At 35.1% G+C, this 14,589-nt stretch overlaps 1 protein-coding gene and 2 long non-coding RNA genes across 3 annotated transcripts; 2 read left to right on the plus strand and 1 right to left on the minus strand.

Moving 5' to 3' along the window:
* Nucleotides 1–804: 804 nt before the first annotated feature.
* On the minus strand, nt 805–2,682 carry LOC126622852 (BTB/POZ domain-containing protein At3g56230-like). Its single transcript, XM_050291572.1, has 3 exons — nt 2,289–2,682; nt 1,864–2,040; nt 805–1,576 (listed from the first exon to the last, which is right to left on the minus strand). Exons 1-3 carry the CDS (start codon nt 2,448–2,450, stop codon nt 1,121–1,123), a joined length of 795 nt encoding a protein of 264 aa, XP_050147529.1. The 5' UTR covers nt 2,451–2,682; the 3' UTR covers nt 805–1,120.
* Nucleotides 2,683–7,759: 5,077 nt separating this feature from the next.
* LOC126620157 (uncharacterized) lies at nt 7,760–8,137 on the plus strand. Its single transcript, XR_007622253.1, has 2 exons — nt 7,760–7,812; nt 7,949–8,137. It is a non-coding gene; the product is annotated as an uncharacterized LOC126620157 (long non-coding RNA).
* A 169-nt stretch (nt 8,138–8,306) lies between these two features.
* LOC126620150 (uncharacterized) lies at nt 8,307–14,550 on the plus strand. The gene is made up of 2 exons (XR_007622251.1): nt 8,307–13,673; nt 14,223–14,550. It is a non-coding gene; the product is annotated as an uncharacterized LOC126620150 (long non-coding RNA).
* The last annotated feature ends 39 nt before the right edge of the window (nt 14,551–14,589 follow it).

Genomic DNA, 14,589 nt, shown 5'->3' on the forward strand with positions numbered 1-14,589 from the left:
AGAATTTTTAGTAGCCCGGAAACGTATGATGATACATCACATGTCATTAAACAAGTGATGAGATATTTTTGTTAAAAAAAATTAATAGCTTATCAAATAAAACATCATTTCACTTCTATAATAACACATGTTATACTACCTGTGTGTCAGATATAATGTGTATTGTCTCAAATTTACTAATTAAGTTTTTGGTCTCAATTTCAGGTTGGATTTTCAAGGTCTTGTTGGATCACTTCTGACAAAATCCATGAGAAATCACAACAGACACCTACAAATTCGAAGAGACGGTCGACGATCAACAAGAAAATGGTGATTAGACTAGAATTCGAATTGAAACGGGAAAGAACATGAATAAATCAGTAACATCCAAGCCATACATAGAGGCAAACCGATCCGTCCAGCATTTCACATATATTTGGATCAATATTTCTTTAATCAGACCTCAAAAACAACACAATAATCAGACGATCATACCAAGAATGCTCTACATGGAAAGTAATTTGATTCTCTGGTTGTGGACACAAAGAATTTGAGGACTCTGAAGCTTTTCAAGTCCGCTGACGATCGGGATAATCTTCAGCAGTTGACAGATGGAGCAAATGACATCTATGTTAAGATCCATTTCGAAAAGCTTCTGGTCAGCTATGTAGGCCTCGCCACCATATCCAATTTTGCTCGAATCGGCGTGAATCCAACAAAAGTGAGAGAATCCATTTAACGCACATGGAATCTTGATAGTGGAGTCGATTATAATGTACAAGTTATCATGTAGATACGTGTAGGTCCATATATATGTAACATCCATGGCTTATCCCATGGTTCTATGGTTAAGCTAAAATTTAACAATATATTTCATATATTGATTATGTGAATTTTACAGAGTAATGTTTAAATTTTAAATGTGGAGCTCACATGAGAATGAGTTCCGCAAACTTTTTTCTATCTTGAACACAATATTACTTGTACGTAGCAATATTTCAAGATAAAAAATAGTAAACAAAATTTACACACGTATGTTCTTACTTAGGTCAATGTAGATTTACATACTCACAAAATTGTAAGAACTCCACACAATTGATTGTGTGTGCTGGCTTTGTCTAACTGATCTTTGACTAATATATTAGGAAACTGATTTTCTTTTGGCGTCCATTAATGATGCCCTTGAAATCTGTACACATAGATGCGGATTCTTAAGTGCAAAACTATCATATTTTGCAGAAAAAACTATATCATGCATGTTTTTAACGATGTAGTCCAACGCATTCTCCTTCAGTTTTAGGCTGGAACAAACATCCGCAACCTCTAAGACATCAAGAGCATTGGCTGGGCTCATAGACTTGAGCATATGACACTCACATAGCTTCTGCAAGTACGAGATTCCGTACTTATCAGCTGCAAGGGACAAGGAGTAGATGTGTTTGTTCATCTTATCTTCAGGCAAGTCTCCGTTGTACAGAAATTCCAATAGAGACTCCAGCTCTTCATGGTTCAGCTCAGGCAGTTTTACGGTGTCGGTTGCTGGAGATTTGCACCCATCTGAGTCTAGGATGTTGTTAAATACTTCTGATCTTATTGCCTACAGTATATCAATAACAAAAATTTAAAAATTAGGAATGGTTCCTCATTGAGCAGTAATCACATGTACATACTCTTATATATTGCCATTAACTGCACAACAGACAAAAATATCATGACATATCAACAACCTTATAGACCACATATTGACAACTGTAAGTTCAACGATATCATGCTTATCGACTACATATCAACCACATATCAGCATTTAAAAAATGATAACCACAACATATAAAAACTTTCATATGTAATTGATAAAACATTGCTACACAAAGAGATGAGAGTCACCAGTAAGGCTTTATGGGCAGGAATTGGAGGGCCGCTTTCACCAGGTTGCAATAATATGTCAGTGTGAATTTGATCTCTAAATGCAACAGAAAATCCACTTAGAAATCTAATCTTCTCACCGAGTTCTTCTGATTCTGCTTTCATGTCACGCACCCATTTCGACACATTTTCAAGAGTCTGTAAAAGAAAATAAATTAGCAGCACTTAAAAGACACTATAACTTGAGTTTGTTCTTCAACTATGTGTGATTAACTTTGCTTTTCAACTATTGTATTTTGTTTTGTATGATGGGTTTCTGTATATGCGTATGTAACTATAGTAACTACGAAATGGAGAGGATGACAAGTTGAAACTCAGAATGTGGCTAATAGAAAGGATCAAGCATGTATATAAAAGAGAGAAAAGTTTGGAACCAGATAGCTTGCCTTACACAAATTTGGTTTTTGATCAGCTGGTCCTTGAGCAGTTTGAAGCTGTTTATTTATGAAGAAGATAACGCTCCTAGCCCCCTCATAGCATGTTGAGCAAATTATATTCCTCGGAGGCCTTAGCATAACTGGCATAGAAGTACAAATGGTGCAGTCCATATCTGCCTACAAAAACCTTGAGGAAACCTGGATGGTAGGGGAAGAAGAAGAAGCTTTATCTTGTTTTGGTGAGAAAATCTTGACGAGGGGAGTTTTCTTGTAGTAATAGAAGAAGAAGAAGAAGAAGAAGCTGATTCTTCTTTTCAACGTTCTCAGAATTTTAAGCAAAGGCTTTTCTGTTTCCCTTGATTATGCTTGCTAGCTAAAGTTTGTTGGACTTCACCTTATCCTTCAGTTAATTAATTTGAACAACTATGATTGGCTTGAGTAGAATATTGCACTATTTTGTATTTGAGTGAAATGACTAAAACCAACCTTAAAAGTTCAGAGGAAAGTCACTTGAAAATGCCAAGTTGGAGGGCGTAATAGTCAGTTAGGGAAGATTGGGAAGTTGGTAGGCCAATTCTTTTGAGTGCGTTTTAATTTAAGATATATAAGGAATAAAACAATCGGAATTGGTAACTGATGGAATCGGAATGTTAGGAAGAAGAAAAGGACTTTCCAACCTTACAACAGCAAATATGTGCTAAGCAAAGCACGTCCTACTAACTACTTTAACACTAATAAACTTCCACAATTAGTGTACAATATTTCATTGACTTAAAAAACAAGCCAGCCTAGCTTGTCTGTACACCACCCTCCAATATGATTGGACTAGTCATGATTCATGATCACCTTCATGCCGGGTAGTCCTTCGACGGGATTAAAGATTGCAGTAGGTCGTGGATGTAATTCTATCAGGAGTTGTTATCGACACTAAAAGAAGTCGTTCGGCAACTCTTCACGTACAATTTCCCCATTCGTTTTTGTATAGTAACATATTTTTAGTGTTGATAACAATTTTCTTATATTACCACATTTTGTATATACAACGCATGTGAACCAATTCACTTTCCCTTAACTACACCAGATTTTTCTCTTTTTCGGGAAAGGTTTTAACATGACCATTCTTTTTCACCAAGAACCCGCAATCATCCTTCGAACTAGTTAGGATGAATTTCATTATTTTTTGGTGCACAACTTATTTTGACCTCTTACACACCCTTATTAAATTTTTATGATTGATCTTCTTCAATTCATTCGATCTGACAGTCAGAAATTAAGAAGAGTGTGTGGAAGATAAAAAATTAGTGTGCGGATACTACTACCATTTTTATCCTAATAAGAAAGGGGATTAGAACCTACTGGAATTGATATACGTAGATAAACCAAGCCTCCTTATATATATGGTGTACAGTACATCAACTAATAAAAGTGAAATAAAGAAACTAAGATAGAATATTGATTAAGAGACAGCGTACACGTTAATGTTCAGATTAACTCTTAAGTAATTAAGATCAACCTAATAGTAGAAATGGTCGAATTATGCAATGGAGTACCGACTTAGGCAGGTGCTTATTGGAGAAGCATTAGTCTTCTCCATGGTGGCGGGCAGCTGCTTCATGCTCCTCATAGTAATGGTAGACTGCTGCACCAGATAGGACAGCCAGGGTCAAGGCCTGTGCGTGCATCCTAGCATGTATAAGCCTCAGGCTTGGCTTGAGGGGTGTTCTTGTTTTTGAATAGGCTAGAGATGCTCCAACTGCTGACGCCCATATTCCTCCTGTAATAGTGATTACACAGAAACAAGGAGATTAATTAACATTGTTATTATTCCCTTCTAATCTATTTTAAACCATTGGAGGGGGGTTTCAAAGTTGGTTGCAGTCTTGCAGAGAAGTACATTGTTCTAACAACAGAGCCGGCCCTGAGGGTGTGCAACAGGTGCCACCGCACAGGGCCCCTGACCTCTAAATTTTGGTTACAGGTATACAAACGCATATAAAATAGATTAGATGCAAAAGACAATCTTGTCTGTGGTTCTAGCCTAGCGGTCTAGCTCTTCTTCCTTATAGCCCATGTGATACGTTGGAATCCTGTGATATTGTTTTGCTATTTTAAGCTTTTGCAAATTTGTAAGCTTAAAAAAGAGATAACAAAAACGCATCCAATGTTTATCGAACTCAGGACCTTTGAAGGTAAGGAAAAACACCTAGCCGATCAAATAACTTATTTTTGTTGCAGTAACTTGTAATATTTTACTTTTATAGATGAAAAAATTGAAAAAAATAAAAAAAAATAAATATAGTATTAAAAAAAATGAATGACCTCCATCTAAGTTTTGCATAGGCCCCTAAATACTCATGGCCGGCCCTGCTAACAAACTTAACTAAACGTGTTGGGCTTATTTGGAAGTCCTTTTAAAATAAGGAAAACTAATGAAAATGATTTGAAAACTTTAAGTTTTAACGAAAAAATAAAGGGTAAAATGAATAGTACTAGGATTGACCTTTTAGTGTAAAAATGTGATTTTTCGTTAAAATGAAAACCGAGAACTTTTCGTTAAAGTTTCCTTTAAAATAATTAAAAACACTTCAAGATTAGCAAAAACGCTCCTAACAATATTGTTTAAAGCGCTTATGAAATTAAAAAAAAAGTATATTTGAAGTGTTTTATACATAAAGATAAAAGTACATGTTCAAGAAACACTTTAGTGTTTTTTTTTTATCAGAAAGGGATTGCATTTTTGTTCAAATAGTAATGTGCTTCTAATACAAGTGTTTTTCTAGAAGCGTTGGTGGACAAAGTACTTTTTGAAAAAGCATTTTTAAACGGGTTTGACATTAAAAGAGAAGGAGATTAAAGTAGTGCTGAGTGTACTCACCAATGCTTGTAAGCTTGTGTTCCGAAACCCAGGACTGAATTGCCTCCATTTGAATTTCGATTTGCTTCTTCTCCTTCTGTTGCCAACCAAGTTCCCAGAAAACTGATAAAGCGAAACCTATGAGTAAGTTTATAAGGTGGAATGGAATGAAGTGGAAAGCAAGGGAGGGTTGGTATTTATATAGATGAAGACGATAAGCAGTAGCAGCAGGGTTTGTGTTGAGAAGTGTGCTTTTGATTTTTTTGATTTGGTGTGGCCCCTGGTTTACGTGGTTTTTTCTCTTTGCTTGGAACACTGGAAACTGTAAACCAAATGCCACACGCACCCCGGTTTTTCAAAATCTTCAGTGGTGTGGTGCATGTCTGCTGTTTTTTTATCCACTTTCAGAGTCTCAGACGATGGTTTGCTAACACGTGGTTCACACTCACTATCAAATCATCGGATCACTAAAGCCGATAAATTTTTTAACATGCGGATAACACTGTTACAAAATATTGTTATTATACATGTTATAATATAAATGTTCTTCTGAATAAAGAGGAATTCAAGTTTCCAATTAACGATGTAGTGATATTTTGCGGACCAATGTATGGTATGTTTACTTAATTGATAATTATATTGTGATCATAGAGATTCGACATAAAAATAAAATGTTTGTTGTTGATATTTGATGCACTTTCTTTCTTCTTATATTCGAACTTGAGACTAGCAATGTAAAATATACCGTGATCAATGGGAGAAAAAATAATTTTATGAATATAATACATACTAACCTAGGAAACTACCTTAGGATTTGGGAAATCATAATTTTTTTTTGTTTGTTTTGAGTTTGCTCTTACTGCCCATCTTAGAGACAAAAGAAAGGGAATCTGCAGACTATAAGCACGTGTGCGATTATTGATTAACCAAAGAAAATGTGGATTTGCTGACGAAACCATCAAGGCCATTGGATTTCTTGGAGAAAAGTGCAAATCTTTGGTACATGTTAGAATTGTTCATTTTTGAGAAATATTTTCAGAGGTTAATTACACCAATACTTTTAAGATTTTAATTAATCAATAATGATTTTCAATCACTTTTTCTACATAGATCTAAATCATTTAATCCTTCGGTAAGAATGTTAATCGTCCAAATCACATTCGTTTGGCTAACCTGTTGGGTGTTGAAAGGGTTGACAGACGTGTTAAATATCTGGCTCTCCCAACTCGGATTGGTAGGAATCGTGCTGCCTGCTTCGAGCATATTAAAGAGCGATTATGGAAAAGATTATAAAGTTGGAAAGGCAAGTTGTTGAGTGTTGCAGGCCAAGAATTGTAAGTAAAAGTGGTAGCAGGATGGGGGGTGTTGGCATCATTATTCGTGATGATAAGGGTTCGTTTGTGGCTGCCAGTGCCATTCGGTTTCGTGTTGTGTTCTCTCCCCTTCAAGCGGAAGCTTTGGCTGCCTGGGAAGGCTTGTCGTTGGCGATAGAAAGAGGTTTTAATGATTTCATTTTTGAGTGTGATTCTCTCTAGATCGTGAAAGCCCTGCTTGAGAGCTCTCTGAATATGTCCAACTTGGGGCATATTATCGAAGACTCTTAAGGCTTCTATTTTCAGGATTTGCCCATATCCGTCGCCAAGGCAATGGTACTGCTCACCGCCTTGCCCGCTCTGCTCTCCATATGGATGGAACCTCCTGCTCTTGGTTTGAAGAACCCTCCAATTTTATTGTTAATTTGCTTGCTGCTGATTGTCTTGGAGGCGGCTTCCTCTACCAGCCTTACTTTGTAACCGTTTCTTCTTTATCAATGAAATCTATCCTACAACCTTTCAAAAAAAAAAAAAAATGAAATCTATCCTACAATTGCTTTAAAAAAAAAATCATTTAATCACGTGGTGCTATTTAATTGGATGTGTGAATTCACATATGTATCACATCAACACATTGACATGTTATTGTACAACACTCAGAAAAAAGAATTATTTCCAAACCGTTCGGTTCGGTTTGGTACTGGGCTATGCTCGGTTTTTTTATTCAATAGACCCAAAGAGACCAACCTCTACTCAGCCCATAGGTTTTTCTAAAATAAAAAAAACTTAGGCTCAGTTTTATAATAGGCCGACCCAACCTAGATTAGGCCCATAAGACGGAGCACCGGCTACTCGTAACTCGGTAAAGAAATACGACGAACCATCCGGATTCCAGATTTCTCCCGCCACACTCTTTTGCGCTCACAACTCACTCACTCATTCATTCATATATACAGAAGAAAACAAATTATGAAGTAGCAAAAAAAAAAAAAAAAAAAAAATGGAAGCTGAGGCAAACAACATTATTCTGTCAGAGTTAGAATTTCTATATATCCACAAGCATGTCAAACAACATGGTTCTGTATTGACACCCAAAGAGCATGTCTATGGCAAGATTCGTTCTTCACTGTGAGGTTGAGTTTTTTTGGGCCACAGTTTGATAGATAACGACTCTTTCAGAGTTTGATTCTGGCAGCAGATTTTTGGAGCTGACTTTTCTTTATCGTCCATTAGTTTTTATTTCTATGCCAGTGAAAGACAAAAGGGGAGGGGATATAGTCCACTTAATATTATATGGCCTGTTTATCGTTTCACTTGTTTAAACAATCCTCAAACTTAGTAAGGGACCTTTAGTTTGTTCTAGCAGGTTTTATGTTTGTTGAAACGAGTTCTTGTTATTTTCCTATCTGTACAGCCTGTGGTGAAATATGTTACGTTCCATTTTACAATAAGGTCTGGGTTTATAGTTATTCACTTTTAATTTGTGTGTGATATTTCTACAGAAGCAGCGTGCAGTACCAGCTTCGGAGAAGCAGAGAGCTTACTTTGAAGAGATTGAGGAGAAGAGAAAATACTTCGCAGAGATCGATGCATTTGAACTGTCAGAAGAGGAAGTTGATTCAGTTGATTAGAGTAAATGGAAGAGCTATATTGGTATAGAAAAAGCAAGGGAGCCGAAACCCGTTGTGTTCTCTGTGTAGTCACAATAGTGTGCAATCGACTAATTCTGATGTAACTACCACCTCTCGCCAATTTACATCGATGTAAGATCTTGATAGTTAGAACACTTTTATCTCTGTGTACAGTCAACTCGAGAAGTAGAGATGAAAGTTAAGCAAGTAAATGAAAGAAAGTATGGGATGTTGGATTTATCCAATATAAATCAACCTTTAAGTGGTCTACTACATGTAATAGGAATGTAATATTGGAGAATAATGATTGTGATTTGATCTCTTAAAGATATCAATTCTATATAAGGTGTCTTATATTGGAAATAGGATTGATGGAACCCTTAATAATATATGATTATGATATTTTACTTGAGAGCCAAGAAAGGAGAGTTTTAGCTTTCCCTTATGGATGGAATCTAAGACTTTTTGGCTAATATATAAACACCGGTCCCTGCTAACCCTAGACACGACAACTAAGGCTTCCCATAGAGCATTTGTCATAAAGCTAGGAGTTTACAGAAGAGTTGGTGTTTTCTGTTTGTCATGGCAAACATAAAGATTGGAGTTTTATCGATCACGTCTTGCTTGCATGGCTGTTGCATCTTCGACAACTGCCATTGGAATCAGGTCAGTCACTCCTTCGTTTGTGTTTTAATTGTATAACCTTGTAAGGCTAACAATTGGTATCAGAGCCACTGGTTATATGATTAAAACCTATTAGGTTTGAAGTTTGATTATATAATATCTTTTCTTTTGGACTGCGGTTTTTTTTTTTAATCCAAATTGTGATTGCATTCAGCAACATCACCATGTTGGACCTGCTTGAAAACTGCATAGTACGGTTCCGCATATAATTGTATATACTTGGCATATTAGTATGATATGCACGGCACATGTTTTACATCAATTCCTATTTGGTCTTAGAGACCGAAATTATCAGTTACATTAAACGATTACATAATTGGATAATCTGTTTCTGCGAGTGGTGCCTGTTGAGTTCAAGTTTTCTTCCACCGCCATCACCCTTCAATTCCAAACGTGGGCTTTTATAATTGAAGCACTTAATGATGATATTGAATCAACTATAATAAAGGAAGATTAAAATAGTTGGTTCATTAATTTATAGAATTGTATAATTGGAATTACCATGGTGCTTAACGTTTTCTATTTCAATGTTCATATTAATATTTGGGTTCAATTGAAATAGTCATCGGTTCTAACCTTGCACTGGAGAATTTTGAGATATATCACTCATAAATTGGTAAACTAATAATTGTTGAATGGTAGGTTTTCAAGCACTTCAAGCTTCCTTTCTTGTATTCAGTTCTCATAAAGAAAGATTGGAACAGTTTGCTTTGCTCATCTTTACTGAATTAATTATGACTGGAAGAAGATGGCATGCTTTAAGCTGTCTTTCGATATTCATGCCAATGTTTTGGTTGAATTAATTTAGTGGAAGATACAACTTTTTGGCTAACGTTGTTGTCAATTTTGTAAGCATATAGAAATATGTACTTCTGTACTAATCTTGCCAAGGAAGACTATGAAGCATCTCAAGTCAACAAGCTCGGTAAAGTCTCCTATCAAAGCAAACAATATTGATCATTATATGTGTCAATTGCGAATTAATTAGTTGATCATGCATATGGTTAGTTTTGACTATTAAGTTTTAAACTTGGTTATCAAAACAAAGAGAAAATATATGTTTTGAACATGATTAATTCTTATATGCATATAAGTGGCATACAGAACGAGGGAAAAGTAGATTTTTTAAGATATGCCAAGATGCATGCATATAAAAGTGCATATATATCTTGCTTGTTCGTGGCTTTTCGTTAGTAATGTGCATGAGTGAGCCTATTGGCTGGTCCCAGCAGCTCCAGTCACTGCTTCCAGGGTGGAAAGGCAACAAGGGGACACTAAGCACCCCTCAAAATATAATTACATACCTTATAAGGTTTTTGGAATTACTTCTTAAACTCCAAATCTTTATTGCCTCTGTTATCCATTTGAATAAGGACTAATATTGTTTGCCATGAATTGCAATTGCATAAGTGCCAGCAATTGTTTGATCAAGCTAAGTATACGTAATTTTCTAAAGCCAATTATGTATCTAGAAGTTCACATTGCATGTGTAAAATTATCATGACACCAGTATCTAAATGGTATGTATATGGTAGACATACGGAGAAGCATATGTAAAAATGCATAAATTATTTTATTGTTTGAGACTATATTTTGTACAAATAGTCTGGGTGTTTCGGCATTAGTACAAGAGTAAGTCTATTGCTCTGTTTTTCATGGGTAATAACCAAAATGGACATATGGCATGTTTTATTAAAGGGATTGGGTTGTCCTAACACAAATGTGTTGATTAGTAATGCAGTATACTAGCACTTAAGTATGATGGGGGATTAATTCAAGTACGGTTTATAATGATATTAACTCCATGCGGAATTTGCATGACTAATCAAATTAGTTTTGTCTACAATTTTGCTTTCCTATCTCAGTATAGTCATTTAATTGTACATGACTAATGCATAACTTATGGATTGACTGAGAAGGACAGAAAGCATCCAATGACAAGAATAAGGGTATAATACAAGTGAATAAGGTTTGTAGTAATTATGTGACAATTCTCATTTGTATTTTAACTATTTATTTGAGAATTGTGGTTGGTCATGTGATTATAAATATGTTTATAAAGAAGTGGTGAACATATGAAGGCGTAAGGTATGTATTTCATTCAGAGCATGTGACTAAATTGATAAGCATAAGTCTTCAAACTTGTATATAGTTTATTAGTTTTTCCCATGCCTAAAGAATTTAAACAATGCTTTAATCAGTCAATTTTTATGTGCCATAAAGGGAGAAGAAAAGAAATTATTCAAGGCTAATGTATGGCATGTATTGGAGATGTTTCTTTTGGAAGAAAAGAATTTTGGTAGTTCCTTTATTTAATTTGGTATTTACAAGGCTAATGCCCGATTTTGATGCTAATGTTTTAGAAGCCTTGTACTACGGAAAGAAAGGTACAAAAGAAAAGGAACCCGTTTGACTTAAGAAAACATTTGAGCAATTTAGTTTTTATATTAAAGGAATGTATTGTTCTTTTGCATTACATAAAGTATTTCTATTTCAAGCAATTGACTCCATAATGATAAGTATTGACATTCTTGTGGTGGAATAAAACTTGTTCTATATGTGATTAATCTCTTTCAAGTATGCTGTCAGGTTTCTTGAGATTAATTTAATGTCAAAGGGAGTCATGAAGGAATTAGTGCCATTTGTTGGCAAGACTCAAAGCTCGAATCAGGTTATCATAATTTTGTCACTTACAATTAATTAATCCATGTGACTTCTTGTATCTTCAGGGTGGAGTTGATCAATGCCCTTTCAACTATGCAAGCCGCAACGGCTTAGTTGACGATGAAACTGTGTTTTTGAGTTACTTCGGTCAACTTTGCATCCTAATTAGAATAAAAGGGATAATCTTCTTGCCTACAGGTGTGGATTACTTCTTTTAGTTTAATTAAGATGGCATAGTATGGGTTTTATTTCACATAAGTTGTGAAAATCTTCATCTTGCCTACAGGTGTTGAAGTTTTTCATGAAGGTACTTTTGTGACATAAAATCTAGTACTAGAAACTAGTTAATTTTCTTGCCTACAGGTGTAAATTAACTTAGTTTCATGAAGTTTATTGGGATAAAGTCCATGCCATTAGTGACAAATATTTCCACAATGAGCCCCATAAAAGGTTGTGGTTTGAAGGCATGGAAATCGGTTGCATCATGATGTATTTTGTATCTCTTCATGAGACTTGTTGATGCAAAGTATTGGACCCATGAAGGTTAATCAAGGATTGCTAAGGTACACATTGTTTAAATCTTATGCTTGTAAATCTTTTCAATTGGAACTATGATGTCGGTGAAATTTGACTACTAAAGTTTCCTTTGGACATCGAAATTGAAATGATATGAAATTGATTTTGTTATGGATGCATAAAGTCATGGTAGATGCACATAATTGTTTCTGGCAGAATGCGTGTCTTGATTTAAATCGAGTGAATGACACGTCTAATGGTCGCCAAATGACCTGAATTTTGGACATGTTCAACATATAGATGTCTACTATGAGTCTGCAAATTTTCGTAATTTTCTGCCATGTATTTTAATTATGGTGATTTTACCAGTAACCCATGCTCGTATAGACAGTTTTACTGGCAGATTGTGTTGGTCTTTTTGAGACGTCACCTTAGACTACTTTTTGATCCAAAACGGCTCTATATTTTTATTTTATGAAGATTAGTATGTCTATTTTGATCTGTCTAATTTTGGTAGCAATCAAGCTTATAGATTTATCATGATAAATTCCAAAGTAAGTGTAACTCGTTACTGAAATTCTGTTTGACAACTTTCTGTTGGTTGTGATGTCTATATTATGTCTAAAATATAAAGCAATTTTATTTAGGTACATTTTTTAAAGAGTGTTTGCCCAAGTGGGAGAATAAGTGAACGAAAATTGGGCTTCACACTCATTAACTTATTTGCAAGTATAAACTCCGAGAACTTAGTGGGAGTTATTCTAAAATTGTGAGCATTAAGTGGACTTGCATGAATCTATTAAAGCATTATTCTATCTTCCATGAATTTGGGTTACTCGAATATCTATAATATGTTTAAGTTGCATGCGTACTTTTTCTGTTACTTGCAATCATTTGGTTTTCTCGGTTGATCATTTGTTTTGGGGCTCATAAGGACTTAGCATGAATGTGAACTTATTAAAACATATAAGATGGTTGTTGGATGCATGTTTTGTGTAACAGCGGTGAATGCTTCCATTCTTAGTTGTACCTTTCATTGAGGTAATATGTATTCATTGACTGAGTAAGGCTATTCCCAAAGGCATATTTTCAAAAATATGATTTAAGTATTGATTTGCAAATTAAGTAATGATGTTGCAGATCAGTGGGAGTTTGAGTTTAGTAATGCCTTACATTTGCAGATGACCTATAAGGTATGTGTAGAATCCATGTATTCATTTTAATCTCCAGTTGGATTCATTAAGTCACATTTTTCGTGTGCTAGTCAATTATCTGATAAAATATATATCGGATATCAAGTTGTTATCAAATTGCATATTAAATGGCATGGCATGGTTTGTGCACTGCCTCAGTTGTGAGGATTTCCATCTTGCCCACAGGTGTTGGAAATCACTATGAAAGTAACTGGTATGGTGCATAGATCAATGTCAAAAACATATTAATTCATCTTGCTCACAAGTGTTGAATTAATTTGTTTTATGAAGTTTTGGGATATTTTACTTGGACATGTGCCTATTTGGTATTTTCAGTTGTGTCCGTTTGCTACAAACATTGTTTGTATTGTTACTTATCTAATGAAAGTAATGCATGACTGTTTTGGAGATGTATTCACACCTGCAGGTTATGGTCGTTTCATTAGATGAAGGATATTTGCATTGGCAAACTAAAGGCTTTGAAGAAGCATAAAGTGTAACTTGTGTGTTACAATAAAGTGGACCTGAGATGATATAAAGTAAGACTTTTTGGTTAATTTAAAGTTTAATTTAAAGTTTCATCTCTTGATCATAATTTGTGTTTCATGTAAATGTGGATCTTAGCATGAGTGATTATGAAGGTTCTGGGTTGTGTCAACCCTACAACCTTGTTAATTCCATGTTAAGAAATGCATTTGACAGAAGCTGCATTAAGGACGAGATGTAATCACTGTTACATGGCCACTAAAGTGACATTAGTCTCCAATCTCAAGTATAAACGTGAATATTACATTTTGTAGACCAAGTGGGAGAATGTTGGATTTATCCAATATAAATCAACCTTTAAGTGGTCTACTACATGTAATAGGAATGTAATATTGGAGAATAATGATTGTGATTTGATCTCTTAAAGATATCAATTCTATATAAGGTGTCTTATATTGGAAATAGGATTGATGGAACCCTTAATAATATATGATTATGATATTTTACTTGAGAGCCAAGAAAGGAGAGTTTTAGCTTTCCCTTATGGATGGAATCTAAGACTTTTTGGCTAATATATAAACACCGGTCCCTGCTAACCCTAGACACGACAACTAAGGCTTCCCATAGAGCATTTGTCATAAAGCTAGGAGTTTACAGAAGAGTTGGTGTTTTCTGTTTGTCATGGCAAACATAAAGATTGGAGTTTTATCGATCACGTCTTGCTTGCATGGCTGTTGCATCTTCGACAACTGCCATTGGAATCAGGTCAGTCACTCCTTCGTTTGTGTTTTAATTGTATAACCTTGTAAGGCTAACATGGGAAAGTGTAAAAGTTTCCTAAAGTAATGGAACAATCACTCGGGGTCCCTGTTTACCCTTTTTTTGTAGCGTCTCCTTAACCTACTAAATTTTGTATCGGATTTGATTTGATTTGATTGTGTAAGTGGATGTCTAGTGACATATTTGGGG

This window comes from Malus sylvestris, chromosome 1 (genome assembly GCF_916048215.2).
Source record: "Malus sylvestris chromosome 1, drMalSylv7.2, whole genome shotgun sequence".
NCBI classification, from domain to species: domain Eukaryota; kingdom Viridiplantae; phylum Streptophyta; class Magnoliopsida; order Rosales; family Rosaceae; genus Malus; species Malus sylvestris.

What these genes read in the sequence shown, in the direction of transcription:
- LOC126622852 (XM_050291572.1), bottom strand. Translation starts at nt 2,450, where the DNA reads ATGGACTGCACCATTTGTACTTCTATGCCAGTTATGCTAAGGCCTCCG. An exon ending in AAAAACCAAATTTGTGTAAG is followed by an intron (nt 2,041 to 2,288) that starts GCAAGCTATCTG and finishes TTTCTTTTACAG; the next exon opens with ACTCTTGAAAATGTGTCGAA. An exon ending in CTGCCCATAAAGCCTTACTG is followed by an intron (nt 1,577 to 1,863) that starts GTGACTCTCATC and finishes GATATACTGTAG; the next exon opens with GCAATAAGATCAGAAGTATT.